Raw genomic sequence first — 16,091 nt, 5'->3', positions numbered from 1 at the left:
TTAACAGAGAAAGGAAAAAGTCGGCAAACAACTAAAGAAGAAATTAAAGGTCTTTTTTTTTTTAAGAACCCCAGATAACTATACCAGAAGGCGACTTAAAGAAATGACAAGAAAACTAGGATGAGAGGTTTCTTGTTGCAATGAAGAATTAAGAAAGCTCTACAAAAAAAAGGACGCTTGAACTTGCACAAAATGCCATCGCCTTCCAGACTGCATTTCAAATTATATTTGTACAGTTTCTAATAAATACCAAAATCCATTTCCTGTTATGCCTGCATTACATGAATTAGTTATGTGTAAATAAACAAATTTTGGAGCCAACTCTTGCACGAGAGGCTGACACAATATTTCACTGCAGATGCTGCATAGATCCATCTGTTACTCACTCTAGTCTCCCTCACTCCCTCACTCACTCCCCCCCCCCCCAAAACACACACACACTGACACACATTCATGAACAATGACTCGACTTGACCTTTGAACCCATAAGTTTAGATATTTTTTAATGATTTTATCTAAGAGGAGAAAAAAACAACCTTCATATAAAAAAAAGAGGAAAATAAAACATCTCTGTGAGGTGTAAAAGATTATGTTCTGCAAGTTTGTTTGACATATGGCATATGGCTTCCATCCCACCGCTAAATCAAATATGAATTGATATGAGATATAAGGGTGTCAAAGACCTTGCAGAAGTGATGAAGCAGCGCTTGAGCACATCTCTGGCATCCATTACTTCATCAAGCACAATGCCAGGTCATTTTTCTCCAAAATCAAAGACTGTAGCGCTTGTGGCAAGATGCCACACATTTCAGTTCTGATGCGAGTGACCAGGAACCACAAAATATTAGAGCAAAAATAGTTCACATTTGGTTATTAGTCACTCAAATCCACTGGGAGATGGCAAGCAGTAAATCTGGATGACAGGTAGCAGGGATAAAATAAAATCCCTGTAAGACTCAAGCACCAGTTTTCTTTTGTTTTTAAGCCGGCTGAGATCAACAAGCTCTGGAAGAAGAAGGTAGAGGAAGATGGGATGCAAGAAACTTTTTCTTTCAGGCACACCGCCACTCAGCACCATCTCCAACTTCCCATTCAATATCCACCTCATAAAACTCTAAAGAACACACTCCAGTCATTAGCCATTAGCTCTAAATCTATCAGTACCTCATAAACTTCCTGACCAAAGTGCACCTTGCACACGCTCAGTAAAGCATTTCCAGTTTCATCTGTTTTTCCACACTAAAGCCTGCAGCATTCAGTGGGTATATGAGTGTGTTTAATTTATGTACGGTCAGCAGCACAGCTCATTTAAGTAGTAGCAATGTGTCATGTATTATTTCTAATGTCTCACTCTGTCACACCAGTAGATGACTCAGTATGGGTTTTGCAAAACAATTTGACCAAGAGGGGAGAAGATAAGACATTTCAGCCACAACTAGTTATTTATCTCCTTTCCCCCTCTCTGTGGGATTAGGCAGGGAGGGGTATGAAAAGAGACAGATTACTGTCATGTGTCAGTTTTACACACATGGACATAAAAGATAACCTGACCTGTCACGTAGTGAGCAATGTACTGTAGATACCCAGCATATTGAGCTGCTTTCCACCTGAACACATGCACACTCGGGGAGTTATGCGGGTATGTGCGTGCATCAACTGGATATCACATACTCATATAAAGAGAGGCTCTGAGCCCTTTAGTGATCCTGCAGACAGTCTGAGCACTACACTCATTCTGCCATCTGGACTGAGATCCTCCATTAAAAAAATTCATTAGCTTAAGTACTCACATGGGAGTTGGCACAAAGACACACATACTCTCATTAAGGCGGCAGTTTTTAATAAAGCTTGGTCAAAATATACTGAAGACTGTTGCTCGGAGTAAAACTGAAATATAAGTTTAGCCTCCAATGCGCATGTATGTGTGTTCATTTATGTCTGCATAGAGGACTGTGGCATAGATGGTATGCTCCCAAGAGGAACATTTCTGAGCTGACAGGACTGTTGGCACACCTTGACTACTGGGTGCAGGCCAGCAGGTGCATCAGGGATGAAGAGTGTTTCTGGTAGCGAAGCATCCAGAATGATCTTCCAGAGTAAATACCGGTACTTAATCTATGCTGTGTTCATCTGAGTACACTGCAGGACTGATTCTTCAAAACAACTCAAACCTGAAGAATTGGATGTCAGTATGCTTATCAGGAGAGGAAAGCTTAAGATGCTGTCAAAGTGCCACCGTTGCCTGGAGTGACAACTGAGATAAGAGTTCCATCTTTCCTTTTGTCACTATGTGATCAGTGATAAGCAAATGTGAACAGTGTTGAGCAGATTGGACTTGGGGGGGGGGGGGGGGGGGGGGGGGGGGAGACGAAGTATGGGTCATCCTGATAAAACAGGCCTTGTTGCATGATGACAGCTCCGGGAGGTGAGCCAGAGCAGGGCAAGGAGTAGGCAGTTGGCTCGTCAATGACGACCAACTGTTGTTTGATGGGTTGTAAAGACATCGTTCAACAAAATGTGACATTTTATTAATAAACAGTCATGAAGGATTCATGTAAGGTTTTACCTCTTGGTGCAAAATGAACATTATTTACTTAAAGTCTCATGAGCTAAATTAAGTCAGTCGAGACACATCAAGGCAACTGGACCACAAAACATGCTGACCTATGATCTGCAGTGAAGCCATAGTTTCTGTCATCATGCATCCTAATATAAAGGCTATAAGCTAATGTAAGTACTAAAAGTAAGCCTGACACTCCCTCTGTGAGACTAGTGCCTCCACAGAGCACTCAGACCCACTCTGTCCATAGTGTTATCGATTGAAAGGTAAAAGCACACACCCTAGGGGGAAAGAGAGGCCACACACACAGCTAAAGTTTCTCAGTACGTGTGTGTGTGTTTGGGAGAAAGAGGGGGGGGGGGGGAGTGTGTTGCATGGCCCGGTGGTAACCGAAAACCCTCACACAGGACTGCAGCTCGGTCAAAACTAAAAGGAAAGGACAGCGTACATGAAAGCACTCACTTGTTCACTTACTTGAACACAAATGCACCCTAAAATCTTAGTTTTTACTTAAAGTCCATCAGTACACCAAGAAAAAGTCCATTACCTTCCCCACCGACGGGCTCAAACATCCCAAACTGCTCCAAAACCTTGATGAAGAGCGCCATCACCACCAGCACAGCAATCATCTCCAAGCCATCCAGACTCAGCATCTTGGGGGTCCGCCGTGCAGTATGTCATCGCCCAGCACCGCGCCACTGAGCCAGGTCGGGCTGGACCGAGTCTGACCAGCAACACTGCCGCACCCAACCTGTGCAGTTTGTCCACTTTAGTCCAGCTGAGACTTCTTCCACCTTTCTTCTGCACCTGCATCCACTTCAATCCGATCCCAAGTATTTGAACATGAGATGATGCATCTCTAGGCACCCGGGTGATGAGGAAAGAAGAGTTCTGACCTCAGTTAACTTCACTTCTTCCACACTGGGTCATGAAGATACAGGCTGCGATATGGACTTCCGGGTCACATAAACCTCGGTGAAAGTTTGAACTTTTTCCCCCCGTTTCTCTCCTCTCTGTTTTTTTTTTTTTTTTTTCCTCAGGCCCTCGCCGGCTGATGGAATCGAGGGATATGCTGCGCCTACTAGTCCTTTGGCAGTGGTTGTCAGGAAGCAAATGTTGTGAGGGGGAAAGAGGGAGTGAGAGAGAACCGGCAGATAAAATGAGGGGGAGAGGATGAGTGGGAGATGGCATAGAAAATGAGAGAGAGAGGGAGAAAGACTAATCGTCCAAGGGAGAACAGGCTGGACACACACACACACACACACACACACACACTTCAGCAAAGATTGTTTAGGAGGGGTGGTGAAAAAAGTTTAGACATGCCCTCCCTCTCCAGTGACATTACCTTGATCAATTGGTGCAATGTGGTTTCCTTGGTAACCAGAAGAGACTGTTTCAAGCACAATTAACAAAAAGAGAAGATATTTATGTTCATCCAAAGTCAAATATCATTTAAAAGCGTGTATTTGGCTGCATTTGTTCTGCAGCCTGTTGATCAATATCATACCCAGTTAACATTTCAAATGTCTCTAAATCAAAGCAGCTTGAGAAAAATACTTCCGGCTCCAGTAAAGAAAAGTAAAAAATTGAGAAAAAATCATCCCAGATGAGCGATAAAGAGGTTGTATGTAATAACTATCGATGTATGTTAGGTCATATGTGAAAAAACAGCCTGCATAAACACAGTCCTGTCAGGCTTATTGACATCATTTAGTCATGAAGGAATAAGGTTATTTCCTGTGCCAAACATCATGCTACTGTTTATCAGTACTCATGGGATGCTGGGCTACTAAAAGCATCAACAAGAATCAATTCAGGCTGTTACCATTACCCACCATCTTACATTCTGCCCCTCCCAGGATGACTCCCTGTGAGGGTATCACTTATAGGCAGGAGGAAATAACTGAATCGAAAAAGAAGGTGTACTCCTCTCTTTGTTTTACTGTCCTGATGTGTTTCCCTTTCTGTCCATTCCTTTGGAGAGAAGCACTGAGAGAGAGGCAAGGCTTTGACAAATGTGCTCTTCCTACTTTCTCCCCTGTCGTTGTGCCTCTTTCTTGACATTCCTGTAGCTTATTTACAAGCAGGTAATACAGCAGCATGCCTCATTAAAGTCTCACACCATCTAGGCGACAGGATCAGTGCAGACCCTGTCGGTAATCCTAATGTCCACAGATGCACACACTCAGACGTGTCAGACGAGTTGATCGTAACCAACTGTTATATCGCATCACTGTCCTCCAACATGATACGGCGGCAAACACACAGCATGCCGCTGATTTTTATAACTATGGCACTAATGCATATGGGTTGTATTGGAGTAGAGCTCTGATGGCAAACATGGCAAAATGTAAACAGAGAGATATTGAGCCACACACACTCGCAACAGGACAGAAAGAGAAACCTGAGCCTGACCTGTTGGTTGGGAAGGATTTCTCGGTTCACTTACAGAAGATTTGTCATTTGAGTGGAGAGATGGAGATGAGGAAAGGAAGATGAAAGAAGGTATGTTGCTGGATGAGACCAGGTGGGAGGGGAAAGCCATGGCATGAAAAGTCAGAACCTGACGGAACAAAGGAAGGACAAACTCAAGACTAAGGTCAGATTCTTCTATGTACAGAGGAAAGAGGCTTCTATTCTTCATTACCCTACAGCGCCTGTCCTCTCCTGGAGGTATTTTCCTCTTGTTCTGGCTGTCACCACAGAAAATTGAATCTGCAGATGTGTCCTCTTCTACTCCATTATTCTTTCACAAGCAGTGTGACAGCAGGTAGTAAGAAAAGGAGCCGCTCTTATTTCACATATATTCACTGTCATATGTGCCATTTTCTGTAACTTTTCTAATATGCAACTGCAGATGTTGAAACAAATGAGTCAATAAAAACATCTTGGGAGTGAATTTACGCTACATTTTATCTTGCCCTTTTCGAGCTTCATTGATTTAATAAACATCATCCACATGTTTTTTTTGTTTTTTTTTTTTAAAAAGAGGGTCCATCATCTGACTTTTGCTTGTGTAATGAGCCTTTTGCAGCCTACAAAAGGATAGCAATTATTTTTCTACATTGCTCCTTTCTTTTGCTTTATAACAATTAGCTATTAAGCATAATAGGATAGATTTTTTGTTTTTCAAAGCAGTGTGTGCACACGGATGGGAAGCACTGCAGATTGAGTGAATTTCATCCCAGTAAAACAGAAGCAATTTCTTCCTCATAAAGCAACACTAACACTGAATCTTTGTTTTGTCTGCATTATAATAGAAAGCATAGCTGGTGGGCAGGTTAAAGGCGTAACTGTTTAATAAATGAATCTGAAACACGATGAAAGTTCATCTTCAGCTTTGTACCAGGAACAGATATATTGTGCATTGTTGCATGTCAAAAAATAATCTAGGTAATAAGAGGCAGGATTCAACATTTATCATCTTGTCTTTCTCAGCTGTGTCTGAAATCTTTGACTGAGGAATTTTTTTAAAAACCCAACAATATCAGCTCTTTTTTACTGCTTTACGCTAAAACCTGAAATAGTTGGAATCACCTTAGCTTTAGGAACAAAATCCACAAACTTTCCCCTTCAGCTATTATTGATTTTTCCAAATTTACTCTGCTTCTAAATATACTGTAAAGGATGCTGTGAGACGTCAGCAGTGAGGGTAAGTGGATCAAATGACAGATGCTAAGCCGAGGAGATTGTTGCTCACATTTGCACTGTTGGGTTCATGGCTTTCATGATAGACTGAAGTGAATGGCTTTATTGACTCATGTGTCAGCATTTACATGTACTGCTGGCTTGCGTCAAGCTTAAAACCTCAGGAGATTGTTATGAATCTGCCGTTTTGACATATGAGCCCCATCAGATCACTTCAGGTAGATGGACTGTGAGCTGAGGCAATTAAAAAAGTTATGATAAAATGCAGAAATTATAGGAATACTAGTCGTTCTACAATGCTGAAGCTCAAAGTTTGACAACAACTTAGTTATTATGCTTTTATTTTGCTCTTTGGACCCTTATATGTGTTTCTCTAAATAAAATTGCACTAATTAAAGAACGTGACTATTGATCTCTGCTTCAGTACCGCTTGGCTAAACCATGCTTAGGAAAACACACACACACACACACACACAAATGGAAAAAAAAATATGAATGCCAAATGGTCTGTGGGAGCACAGAGGACTTCAGATTGATATGATTGTAAAGTCACAGTGCTGCCATCACAAACTGTATTTTCACCAAAGCTTTCTGCATCATGTGAGATCACAGATAAACACTCAAAGAGCATTTTCAGTTAATAAAGAGATAGCCGTCTTCCTAACAACGATGCCGTTGGCGTCTCACTGTGAGGTAGGCTGGACAGATGATCAATAAGATACAATCCAACGTGACGGAAGAGATGGTTTGACTGGAAACGAAAGGACATGGCCGTTTGCAAAGATAGACTAGGACATCTAGTGGGCACAAAGGGCAGAGATCAAACAAAACACTTGACACACACCTATAGGATTCAATTGAAGTTAAAGAGCTGTGGAGTTGTTCTACATTCATGTACATTGTGCCATCAACTCATACTGCTGTACTCTTTCCTTTCTGTCCCTGCAACAGTCTCACAGAAAAGACGCCTGACACAAAGGATCAAGCACGCGTTTGTTGATTATATAAAAACAGTCGACTTAAATTTGATTTTAACGTTTTGCTAATTTTACTAAACATCCTTTTTTTTCTTTATTTTCTCACTTTTTTTTTCTTGTTTGCTTGTAATCATTCTTTTCACTAACAGTTTCTTCTCTGATATTAAAAAAAAAATGTGTAAGCTGCTGGGCAACAGCGAACACATTTCATACTGATAACAAGCCAGTAAATATGCAGGATGTCGATCGAAATGAATCCATGAAAATTGCTCACGGATTGCAAACTCACCTTTCTTATGAAACAGCCAGTAAGTTAGAGGAAATGTGGACATAATAATAAAGGCATAAAAGCCTCCCATGCCCTCCTCAGAGCCATTCGCAATGACCATCAACGGAAAAGCCTGCATACCCAACTTAGACCGACCCTGATCATCTGGAAATGCATGACTTTGTGTTATAACACAGCTGTACACAAAGCTAATCAGGAGCATTGCCAGGCGTCTCCTCCTTCTGTGGGCTTAATCACAGACATAATATTTTGCTTCATTTATTGTGGAAACCCATACATGAACAAACACGCATGGTCATGCATCACCTGTTTTGACCTTTTTTACTAGACAATGCTATCAAGCAGGTATACAAAAAAGCCACGTATCAGCAAGTCTGAATAGGGCCTTTGGTGCCATTCATTCAATATGTACTGACAGTGTGTCATGTAAACCAACGCTGTTGTATTAGTTATGGCCAGTAGCAACACACAATACACTCGTGACTGTGACACATAGCAAACAAGTGCAATAACAGGAATCTGTAACACAGCTGCTGGAAATGTAGGGACTCTATTTTTTATTTTTATTTTTTTTTAAATCCAAAAAAGTACAAAACCAGTCATGTGTACAGGGTTAGAAATGAACAATGTATTATTTATGTCATGAATCAAATGCAGAATGAGTGAATTCTGAATTTCACACTGCCAGTGAGCAGGTGCTGGATGAATAGGGGCCTACTGGGAAAGAAGAAAGAGAATGAAAAAGAAGGTTGTGAGAGGAAAAAAACAGACCAACAGACTGTAGGAGAGGAAAGAGAACTACAAAATAATACAGAAGTGAGTCTGACGAGTAGAAAAAAAGATGGGGTAGTAGGAACACACAGGATGCAGAGAGGCATCATCAAACAGAAATGTGTATTACAGGCACACAGCGGACACCAAAAAAACCAAAAAAAACATGCAAATTCAACCCACCTCCAGCAGAGGTCAGTATAGATTAAAGTGTTTACATTTATTTCAAATGCACACATACCCTGTGGCTTCTTTATCCAAATGCACAGTGGCTTACACACAGACACACACACACACACACACACGTGCATATTCAAGGTTTACCTCTTATGCAATTTACATAAAAGTCATGAAAGTATGCAGCAGGTTTGCAGTATCAGTGATTTTATCTCATCTCATTAGCAAGGCAGTACAATATGTGAGGAATGTGTGCAGCCTTGAAAGCTTGTCCATGTCATGGTGTTTGGCCAGACAAGGCAATTACTAAGAATCACGGATTGAATCTATCAGCTTACAGAAAATCCTGAAAAAAAAAGTAATTCTGAGCAGCTCCAGCAACAAAATGACTAACCTCAAATGAATCCATAGAAGACAAAATAGCCTCTTAATCACAGCATGCGTAATGTCTTCTCAGACACTTACTGTGGTGGCGAGGCTGAATGTAGCCTTCATACACACTGACTCATACCCATTTAGATATGGACAACTGATGTTGCCAGGTTCATAGCCCACCTGCTGGTATTTAAGTGAACAGAGAGCAGGACAATAGGGACAATGACAGAAAGCACGTGGAGCTGACGCGACGCTGACTCAGCAGCTAATGAAAAAGCACAAAATGATCCAACCTATAGCAGAGGACCGATGTGTCTACACTGCAAACGCAAAACCCTGCAATGTCAAACAGGGTGGACAGGAAGCGCAAGGTTGGTGAACAAGTGTAAAAACACATTCAAGCGCAAAGGCACACACAAACCAGATGGATATCAGGAATCTTTAGCCACACAGAGAGCCAGTTTGTTCGAGTCAATATGTGCAACCAGTTGTTTACATCAGGGAATACAATAAAATGCGGGTAACCGTGGAGAAATGAGGAAAGGAGGAATAGAAGGAGGGGTGGAAAGAAAGTCGTGATTGTCTCAGACAGCAAGACTCGGTCAAATGCTCTATTGTGTTAAACCTGTCAACTGTTAGAGAGCGAGCAAGAGCAGAGCAGACTCAAGGTGAGAGAGAGGGAGCCTGTCGTCATGGATACGACGCACAGCATCAAGGTTTGGCTCTACACAAAACTACACACCTTCCACGTCTTTTTTTAATGCAGACCCATGTGTTGGTGAAAAGGACACCGAAAGACACTCCCATCTCATCTGTTATATTAATCCAGTATACATATGTCTGTTATAACATAGTAATATAGTACACAGTGCCGCGTGTACTCAATCGTTCATAGGTAAGTTTCTGCACTCCGTCTCCTTCATATTACACTGTGGACATGACAGACCTCATTATCATGGCTGTGCAGGCCATGCAACCCATTAGTATTCTGAAGAGGAGACTCACAAATAAACACATAAGCCCACACAAAGTGGGGTTATTCCACAGAAGAGTTGCCTCCTACAAAGCAATTATTTCAAATCCTTTTCCTGCTCCTCCACTGTTTTTTAAGCACACATAATAAAAGGTACAACAACAGTTTGAAGAGATTTATGTTTATACAGTAGATTGGTTGGATCAACATTTTCTTCATGAATATGAATATTATTATAATAAATTACTGTTTTCCAATTTTTATGGATTAAACAGACACATATTGTTGCCATTATTTCATGATAGACTGCGTGTGTGACCCACACTTATAAACTGTGCTTAAGTTATCAAAATCACTCCAAAATCTAAAGTGTAATACACCCACATTTTTTTGCCTAATATGTTTGGCTGCAGAATTATTTCTGAACAGCACTTTTTGTGGGAAGTCAATGAACTGTGAACAAAGAGCAAAAGAACTTATTTTAAAAGACGTGTATCTTATTATATATATATATATATATATATATATATATATATATATATATATATATATATATATATATATATATATATATATATATATATATATATATACACACACACAACTGTATCAGATGCGAAATTTTACCCTCTGTGGGAGAAATGTTACTTTTCTGTGGATTAACAGCACTAACAACTGCACTGCCAGATGTTCTTGAATTTGTTAATATGACTTTTTCATCATTGCATGAATTAATGAGAACATTTTAGAGACTTTTACTCATCCTGAACTTCCTGTCTACCAAACAAAGTGCAGTTTGTTTTATGGCGAGTCATAAACTGAGATTTTATAATGAATTATATCATCCACATTATGCATTTTTAGTCTTTACTAGAAGGTGTTAAACGGCCTGTCATTGTCCTAGTAATTGGTTTTGTGTATGTTACTCAGTGACAACATTAACCTACCTGCCAGAACAACCCCGATTAAGTGGTTTATGGAATTTGCAGCAGCCTCAATATGACCAAGTTACTAAATTTGTTTCTATCTATTTTGAGATCTTGCCCAAACAATGTGTTTGTGTGTGTGCGTGTTTGTATACATGTGTGTAGGCTATTACCTCTATTTCAGTGTATTTGAGAGGAAAATAATACAATTTATTAAACTTCACTATGAATTACTGAGAGCTTTATACATAATATATGTTCTGTCATGACAAACGACAGGTTCTGTAGAAATTAAAAATGCAGATTAGTCAACTGTAAGGAAAACAACAGTCATCTTAAATAACTGTTTAAAGCATTAGTGACATTTCTGATCATTTAAATGAACAAAACAGTTTGATAACAGGAAAAAATAAACAATAAGTTTGTGGAAACAACTTTATCCTACAGCAACACATTCATTAATTCATCTTAACTGCTTAATCCATTTCAGGGTTGCTGGAAAGCTGGAGCCTATCCCAGCAATCACTGGGTGAGAGGCAGCAGACATCCTGGACAGGTCGCCAGTCCATCACAGTACAACAACACATGGAACCACAAGTACTTTAATACACAGGTTACATCTGATATTCGCATGCTAAATGAACATCAGACTATACCTTTAGCGAAGGAGTTTTAGTTATGAAAGAATATTTTGTTTAGGACAGATGACTTTTTTTCTCGTTCTTTAGTAAAGAATGAAGAATGTGAATATTTCATCCACTTTTGCAGCTGTTGTAAGTTGAAGACGACTGACAGGGAAACTTCTATTTAAAAAAAAAAAAGAACATCCATCTCATTTTAACAATTGCAATTTAAGTTGGTTAAAAGTTATTATCCTCTCATAACCTTGAAAGCCAGTTTCCCAAGCTCGGAATTAAAACTGTGGCTCTCAGGGGTGAGATATTTTTGGGATTGAGTACAGTGTGCAGTGTGTTTTTATGATTAAATAAAGATGTTAGATGACCTGGGAGTTTACCAAAAGGAGCTTTAAAGATTTAAAAAAAAAAAACTATGCTTTTCTCATCTTACTGCCAGCACATGCTACACATTTTCTGCATGAAAGGTCATTACAGCAACAGAACATTTTGCAAGTTATTGTTAAAACAGAAAAAGTAGAGCTTCTCTAAAAACCTCGAAACACATTATGAGAGAGAAAATGCTTCCTGGAAATCAGCTACAAACACACACAGTCTCACACCTGACAAAATTGCTTTTAAGTGTCTTGTGCTACTTTTTTTTCCACAAAGGCAGGCAGGAGCACAGGTCATGACGTGTTACACGGAGTGGAGTGGGTCTCACAGCTATAAATAACTCTGAGAGGAATCAGATTTAGAGAACCGGAGGTGGGAACTGATGAGATCACACATGACCATGTGAGTGTATGTGCATGCGCATGTGTATGTGTGAGTGCACATACACATGCAACTCACACAAGGCTTGGATCTGGGAAAACTGAGATGGAATCAGACTGACATCATGCAGACTGGCAGACAGACAAGCAGACAAAACAGCAGGGAAGCAGCAGAACAGAGAGCAGGAACAGGCTGAGCACACCACTACGACTGAGAGACGGGTGTGAATTGTCACCGAGGTGCCTACGTAGCGTAGGAACAAGGGAGGGGCTCACTTTGACAATCACAAGGAGGATGGTGACACACGGGGTGAAAGCTAACATTTAAAAAAGGAATAAAAACAAAATGAGAAAAACATGAACCAAAGACGCAACAACACACTCCCTCATGTTGAATATGACCCTGCAACATTTATATCCATTTATTATTCATACATGCTCTGGCAGCCTTTCAAGGACATCATAGTATTATTAACACATGGAACTGTGTTTGATAGATCATTCGTAGAGTATATAGTTTGGTTTGCAAGTGAATACGATTTGAATATGTTTGTCTTTCACCAAGGGCATGAAGACTTGTCTGTGGAAGACAACCAAGCCTGGAAACGGGGCTTCTTCTTCTTCATGTAGCAGCAAAGCTCGTCACTGCTCTTTTAGTCCATCTTTGTTTTGTTTTCTCAAATGTGCTTTTCTGCTTTGCTCTTTCTGTCTTTTTGTGTTGTAGCGAGCCATAAAAGACAAATCTAAAGCTTCTCTCCCATAAAAAACACCTTTTCTGGTCTCCATTGAAAATCTTGTCTGTCATCCAGATTTTCTTTTTCTCATCATCATCATCAGTAACAAACAGTGATCAGAAGCCTTGTAATGCACTATTCTGACCAATCGATTGGGTAAATCAGAGAAGATTTAGTGGTTTTAACAACAATGGAGCTGAAACTGTAGCACGATGGGAGCTTTATATAAATTAATAGTGCACACAGACATATTCTGGTGAACAAACACACACATAAAAAAAAAAAACCAAATAAAAAAACATTTCTTGAATATTTTTCCCTCTAAATGTCGGTTTCCTGACATTATGTATATCTGCTTGTACCATAGTCAGAGAAAGGTTACGCAAAGTTTTCTTGAAAAGCTTTTTCCTCCGATCTGTTCTGAATGCTGTACGCTGCGCCATTCCCCTGACTACGGGACATATCACTCAGCTGTGACATAGCCACCGAGAGGCACACGCGCAATCCCACTCACACACACAAATGTTTCTGAAGCACAAAACTGACTGACAGACATCAAATTGATGCAAAGTGTAAAAATGACAGCGCCACTTGAGAGAAATGACAAGCGAGTGAGACATTTACAGTAATAGAGAAAAAGCCGCATTGGGCTTCGTCAGTCGGCGAGTGACGGTGTCTCTGCAAGGCAAGATATATTTATCAGACTACTTAGTTATTTATTAAAAATTTTCTTTCTATTTTTACTTTCCTATGTCATTTCAGTTAGTTGAGGCAGTGCAACATTTTTCAACAACTGTGTTTATGACTATAAATGCTAATATGTAAGAAGAAATTGTGTGTTAGTAGCTGATGCCGAGGTAAAGTGGTGGCAAGCTATGGCATTAAGGTTATAATAAGATGTAAGAAAAGATGGAAAAAGATAGCAGTCAAGGGTAGGAAAGAAATGACTAATTTTTTATGTAAAAAAAAAAAAAAAAAAAAAGCCAAACAAAAGCAGAACATACTATAGTTTTCATGTTGAGCTAACTTACTTCCTACAGGGTGTCTTTCGTCGAGACGATACTTTACTTCACTTCTGTTTTTTCTACTTTCTGCATTACTTTACACCCTGATTGGCAAAATCTATTTTCTGTTGTTTCGCCTCTCCACACTTCTGACCTCTTCTCACTCTCTCTTGCCTTCCGTCTGTGATGTTGACTGGAGGTCAGCAGCACAGTTTCTCAAGGTTGTCCCTGTTCGAGGTCTGCCCTCCTCACGCCTGGGTGGCTGAGTAGACACGACAGCTCTGTCCCAGCTGGGGCCCATCAGACTTTCAGTGTCTCTGATCGCCAGCCTCCCTAGTGGAGAGAACGGATGTGCACCCTTTTCTTTGTTCCTTTCTGTCTGTTACAAAACATGTCACATAGAGAAAGAGACAAGCAGCATCTAAAAAGAGTGGTTGCAAAACAGTGGAATAAACCTGATTAAAAGTTTCTCAGAATGAGTTCATTATTTTTATTTTTTTTGTCATGATTGCCATTATATATGCATTTTTGCAATACTCACTGATTATGTTTTAGTGTTTTCTTTGTTATTTAGATGTCAATGTTTTATGTTCTCGTTTACCTTGATTAAACCTTCAAATAGTTTCCTTTTTTTTGCATCTGTGCTTGTTTTACTTCCTGTTTTAATCCATTTGTTTTTGTATCCTGTTCTTGTTTTAAAGGACTTTCGTCAAATCGTCTTTTCAGCTTAAGAATCTTTCTGACCGAGTAAAATGACCCAGAAGTCGCAGCCACGATAAAAGCCGGCTCGAATCTAAATGCCAACCTTCAAAAAAGAAGAAGAGATTACTCTATTCAGTGATATCCTGCAACAGACTTTCAGTGCTCCTTCATTTACAAACAGTCAAACTAATTAGGATTCATGTCTAAATATGATGACAGGAGGGTGACTGGGCACAGCCTGTGAGAGCTACTCACTATTATGACTTTTTTTCCTGTTTCTCTTTTAATGATGAACTATTTTAGAAAACATTTTATTATACTAAGTTAATAAACATCTTACAAATTCTCTGAAATCTATTAGACAAACCTTCTGTGGAATATACTTTGAACAGCTGTAGATTAAATACTGTAGACTCACATAATTGGCTTATTAAATGTGGTAGGACCGTCACTGCAAAACAGCCATCTTTTCATCGTCCGTAAGTAATTCTCTCTCTCCCTTCACCCAGGAGGTTTCCAAATGTCATTAAATAAAAAAAAAAAAAATGCTTAGGAAATGACAATAGGAAGTAATTTTACTGACTATTGGACTGTATCCCAGATTTTAGCTGCAGAGTGCCACACACTTGCATAATGTCTTTCGTTACCTTATTTCTATTTATTTTGCAGCTGGAGCCTTATGATTTAAACAACAATACTAACAAAAAACATGTTTTACTTTCAGAATAACATTGATAAGATATTTCTGTGTGCACAAGGTCAAGAGGATCCAATACACTTTCCCTAAACAGTACTACCACAGTACTTCAACTTTCTTTTCACATTTACATTAAAAAAAAAAAAGACTGGAAACCTTATCACCACCATGCTCTCCTAAGCATTCAGAAAAAGACTGCAAAACAATAGACCTCAACGGTAAACAAGAATCAGACGTGCACATTGTGCATACAGCAGCAGAAGTGTAACTGCGCTTCCCGAGGTGTAACATAGCTATAGTTAGATTCATTAGCTGCTCTGATGTCTATAGTTAGCAGGAAATTTATCCAATGGCCAGAGGAACTTGTCAACGAAGGGTGGAAAATGCCTTTCCATTGAGTTAGTTAGCCTTTAATGACAGAGGAGCTGGGTGGAAAAAAGATGATTAGAAAATTAATTATTTATCAAAATACTACTAAAAATTTCTCCTTAAAACTGAAATATTGGGAATGAGTCACAAAGGTGTAAAACTGAATGTTCTGAACTTTCGGATTGTAAGTCTGGAGTACATGCAGATTGAATGTGGAAAGTGGTGTTTTATTCCATGTCCAGCATGTCTCTGTGTTTTTAGAAACAAAGATGCTTATTTCATTCATCCTGAGAGAAGAAACAGTGCTGCAATGGGAGTTATATCTGTGCATTATGATGAATAACCTATAGACTGTATTACGTGAATCACTTCCACATTCATCCCTGAACCTGTTTGTCCATATCTGGAAATACAGAAACTCGTTATATAATGAGGAAGAAGCGAATGCTCTCATTTACAGTTGAAACTCCAACACTTGAACTGGTTTCATCCTGCTTGG

The 16,091-nt window shown here is 39.6% G+C and overlaps 1 protein-coding gene across 4 annotated transcripts in view; it reads right to left on the bottom strand.

Moving 5' to 3' along the window:
* LOC306762828 (A-type potassium channel modulatory protein KCNIP2) overlaps window positions 1-16,091 on the bottom strand; it is a gene marked incomplete at both ends in the record, with an annotated part of 103,484 nt that overhangs the window by 19,317 nt on the left and 68,076 nt on the right. For 2 of the 4 annotated variants that reach the window (XM_079249453.1, XM_079249456.1), the window contains one exon: window positions 3,108-3,213. The exons of the other annotated variants lie outside the window; for them this stretch is intronic. In XM_079249453.1, the coding sequence (XP_079105579.1) occupies window positions 3,108-3,213 (106 nt within the window). Of the gene's footprint in view, window positions 1-3,107; window positions 3,214-16,091 lie in introns of those variants that run through there. 4 annotated transcript variants of the gene reach the window in all.

Source organism: Telmatherina bonti (assembly GCF_933228915.1).
Source record: "Telmatherina bonti genome assembly, chromosome: 11".
In the NCBI taxonomy this organism is placed as follows: Eukaryota; Metazoa; Chordata; class Actinopteri; order Atheriniformes; family Telmatherinidae; genus Telmatherina; species Telmatherina bonti.
Note: the sequence above shows the minus strand (reverse complement) of the source record. Positions and strands in the feature narration are given on the sequence as shown.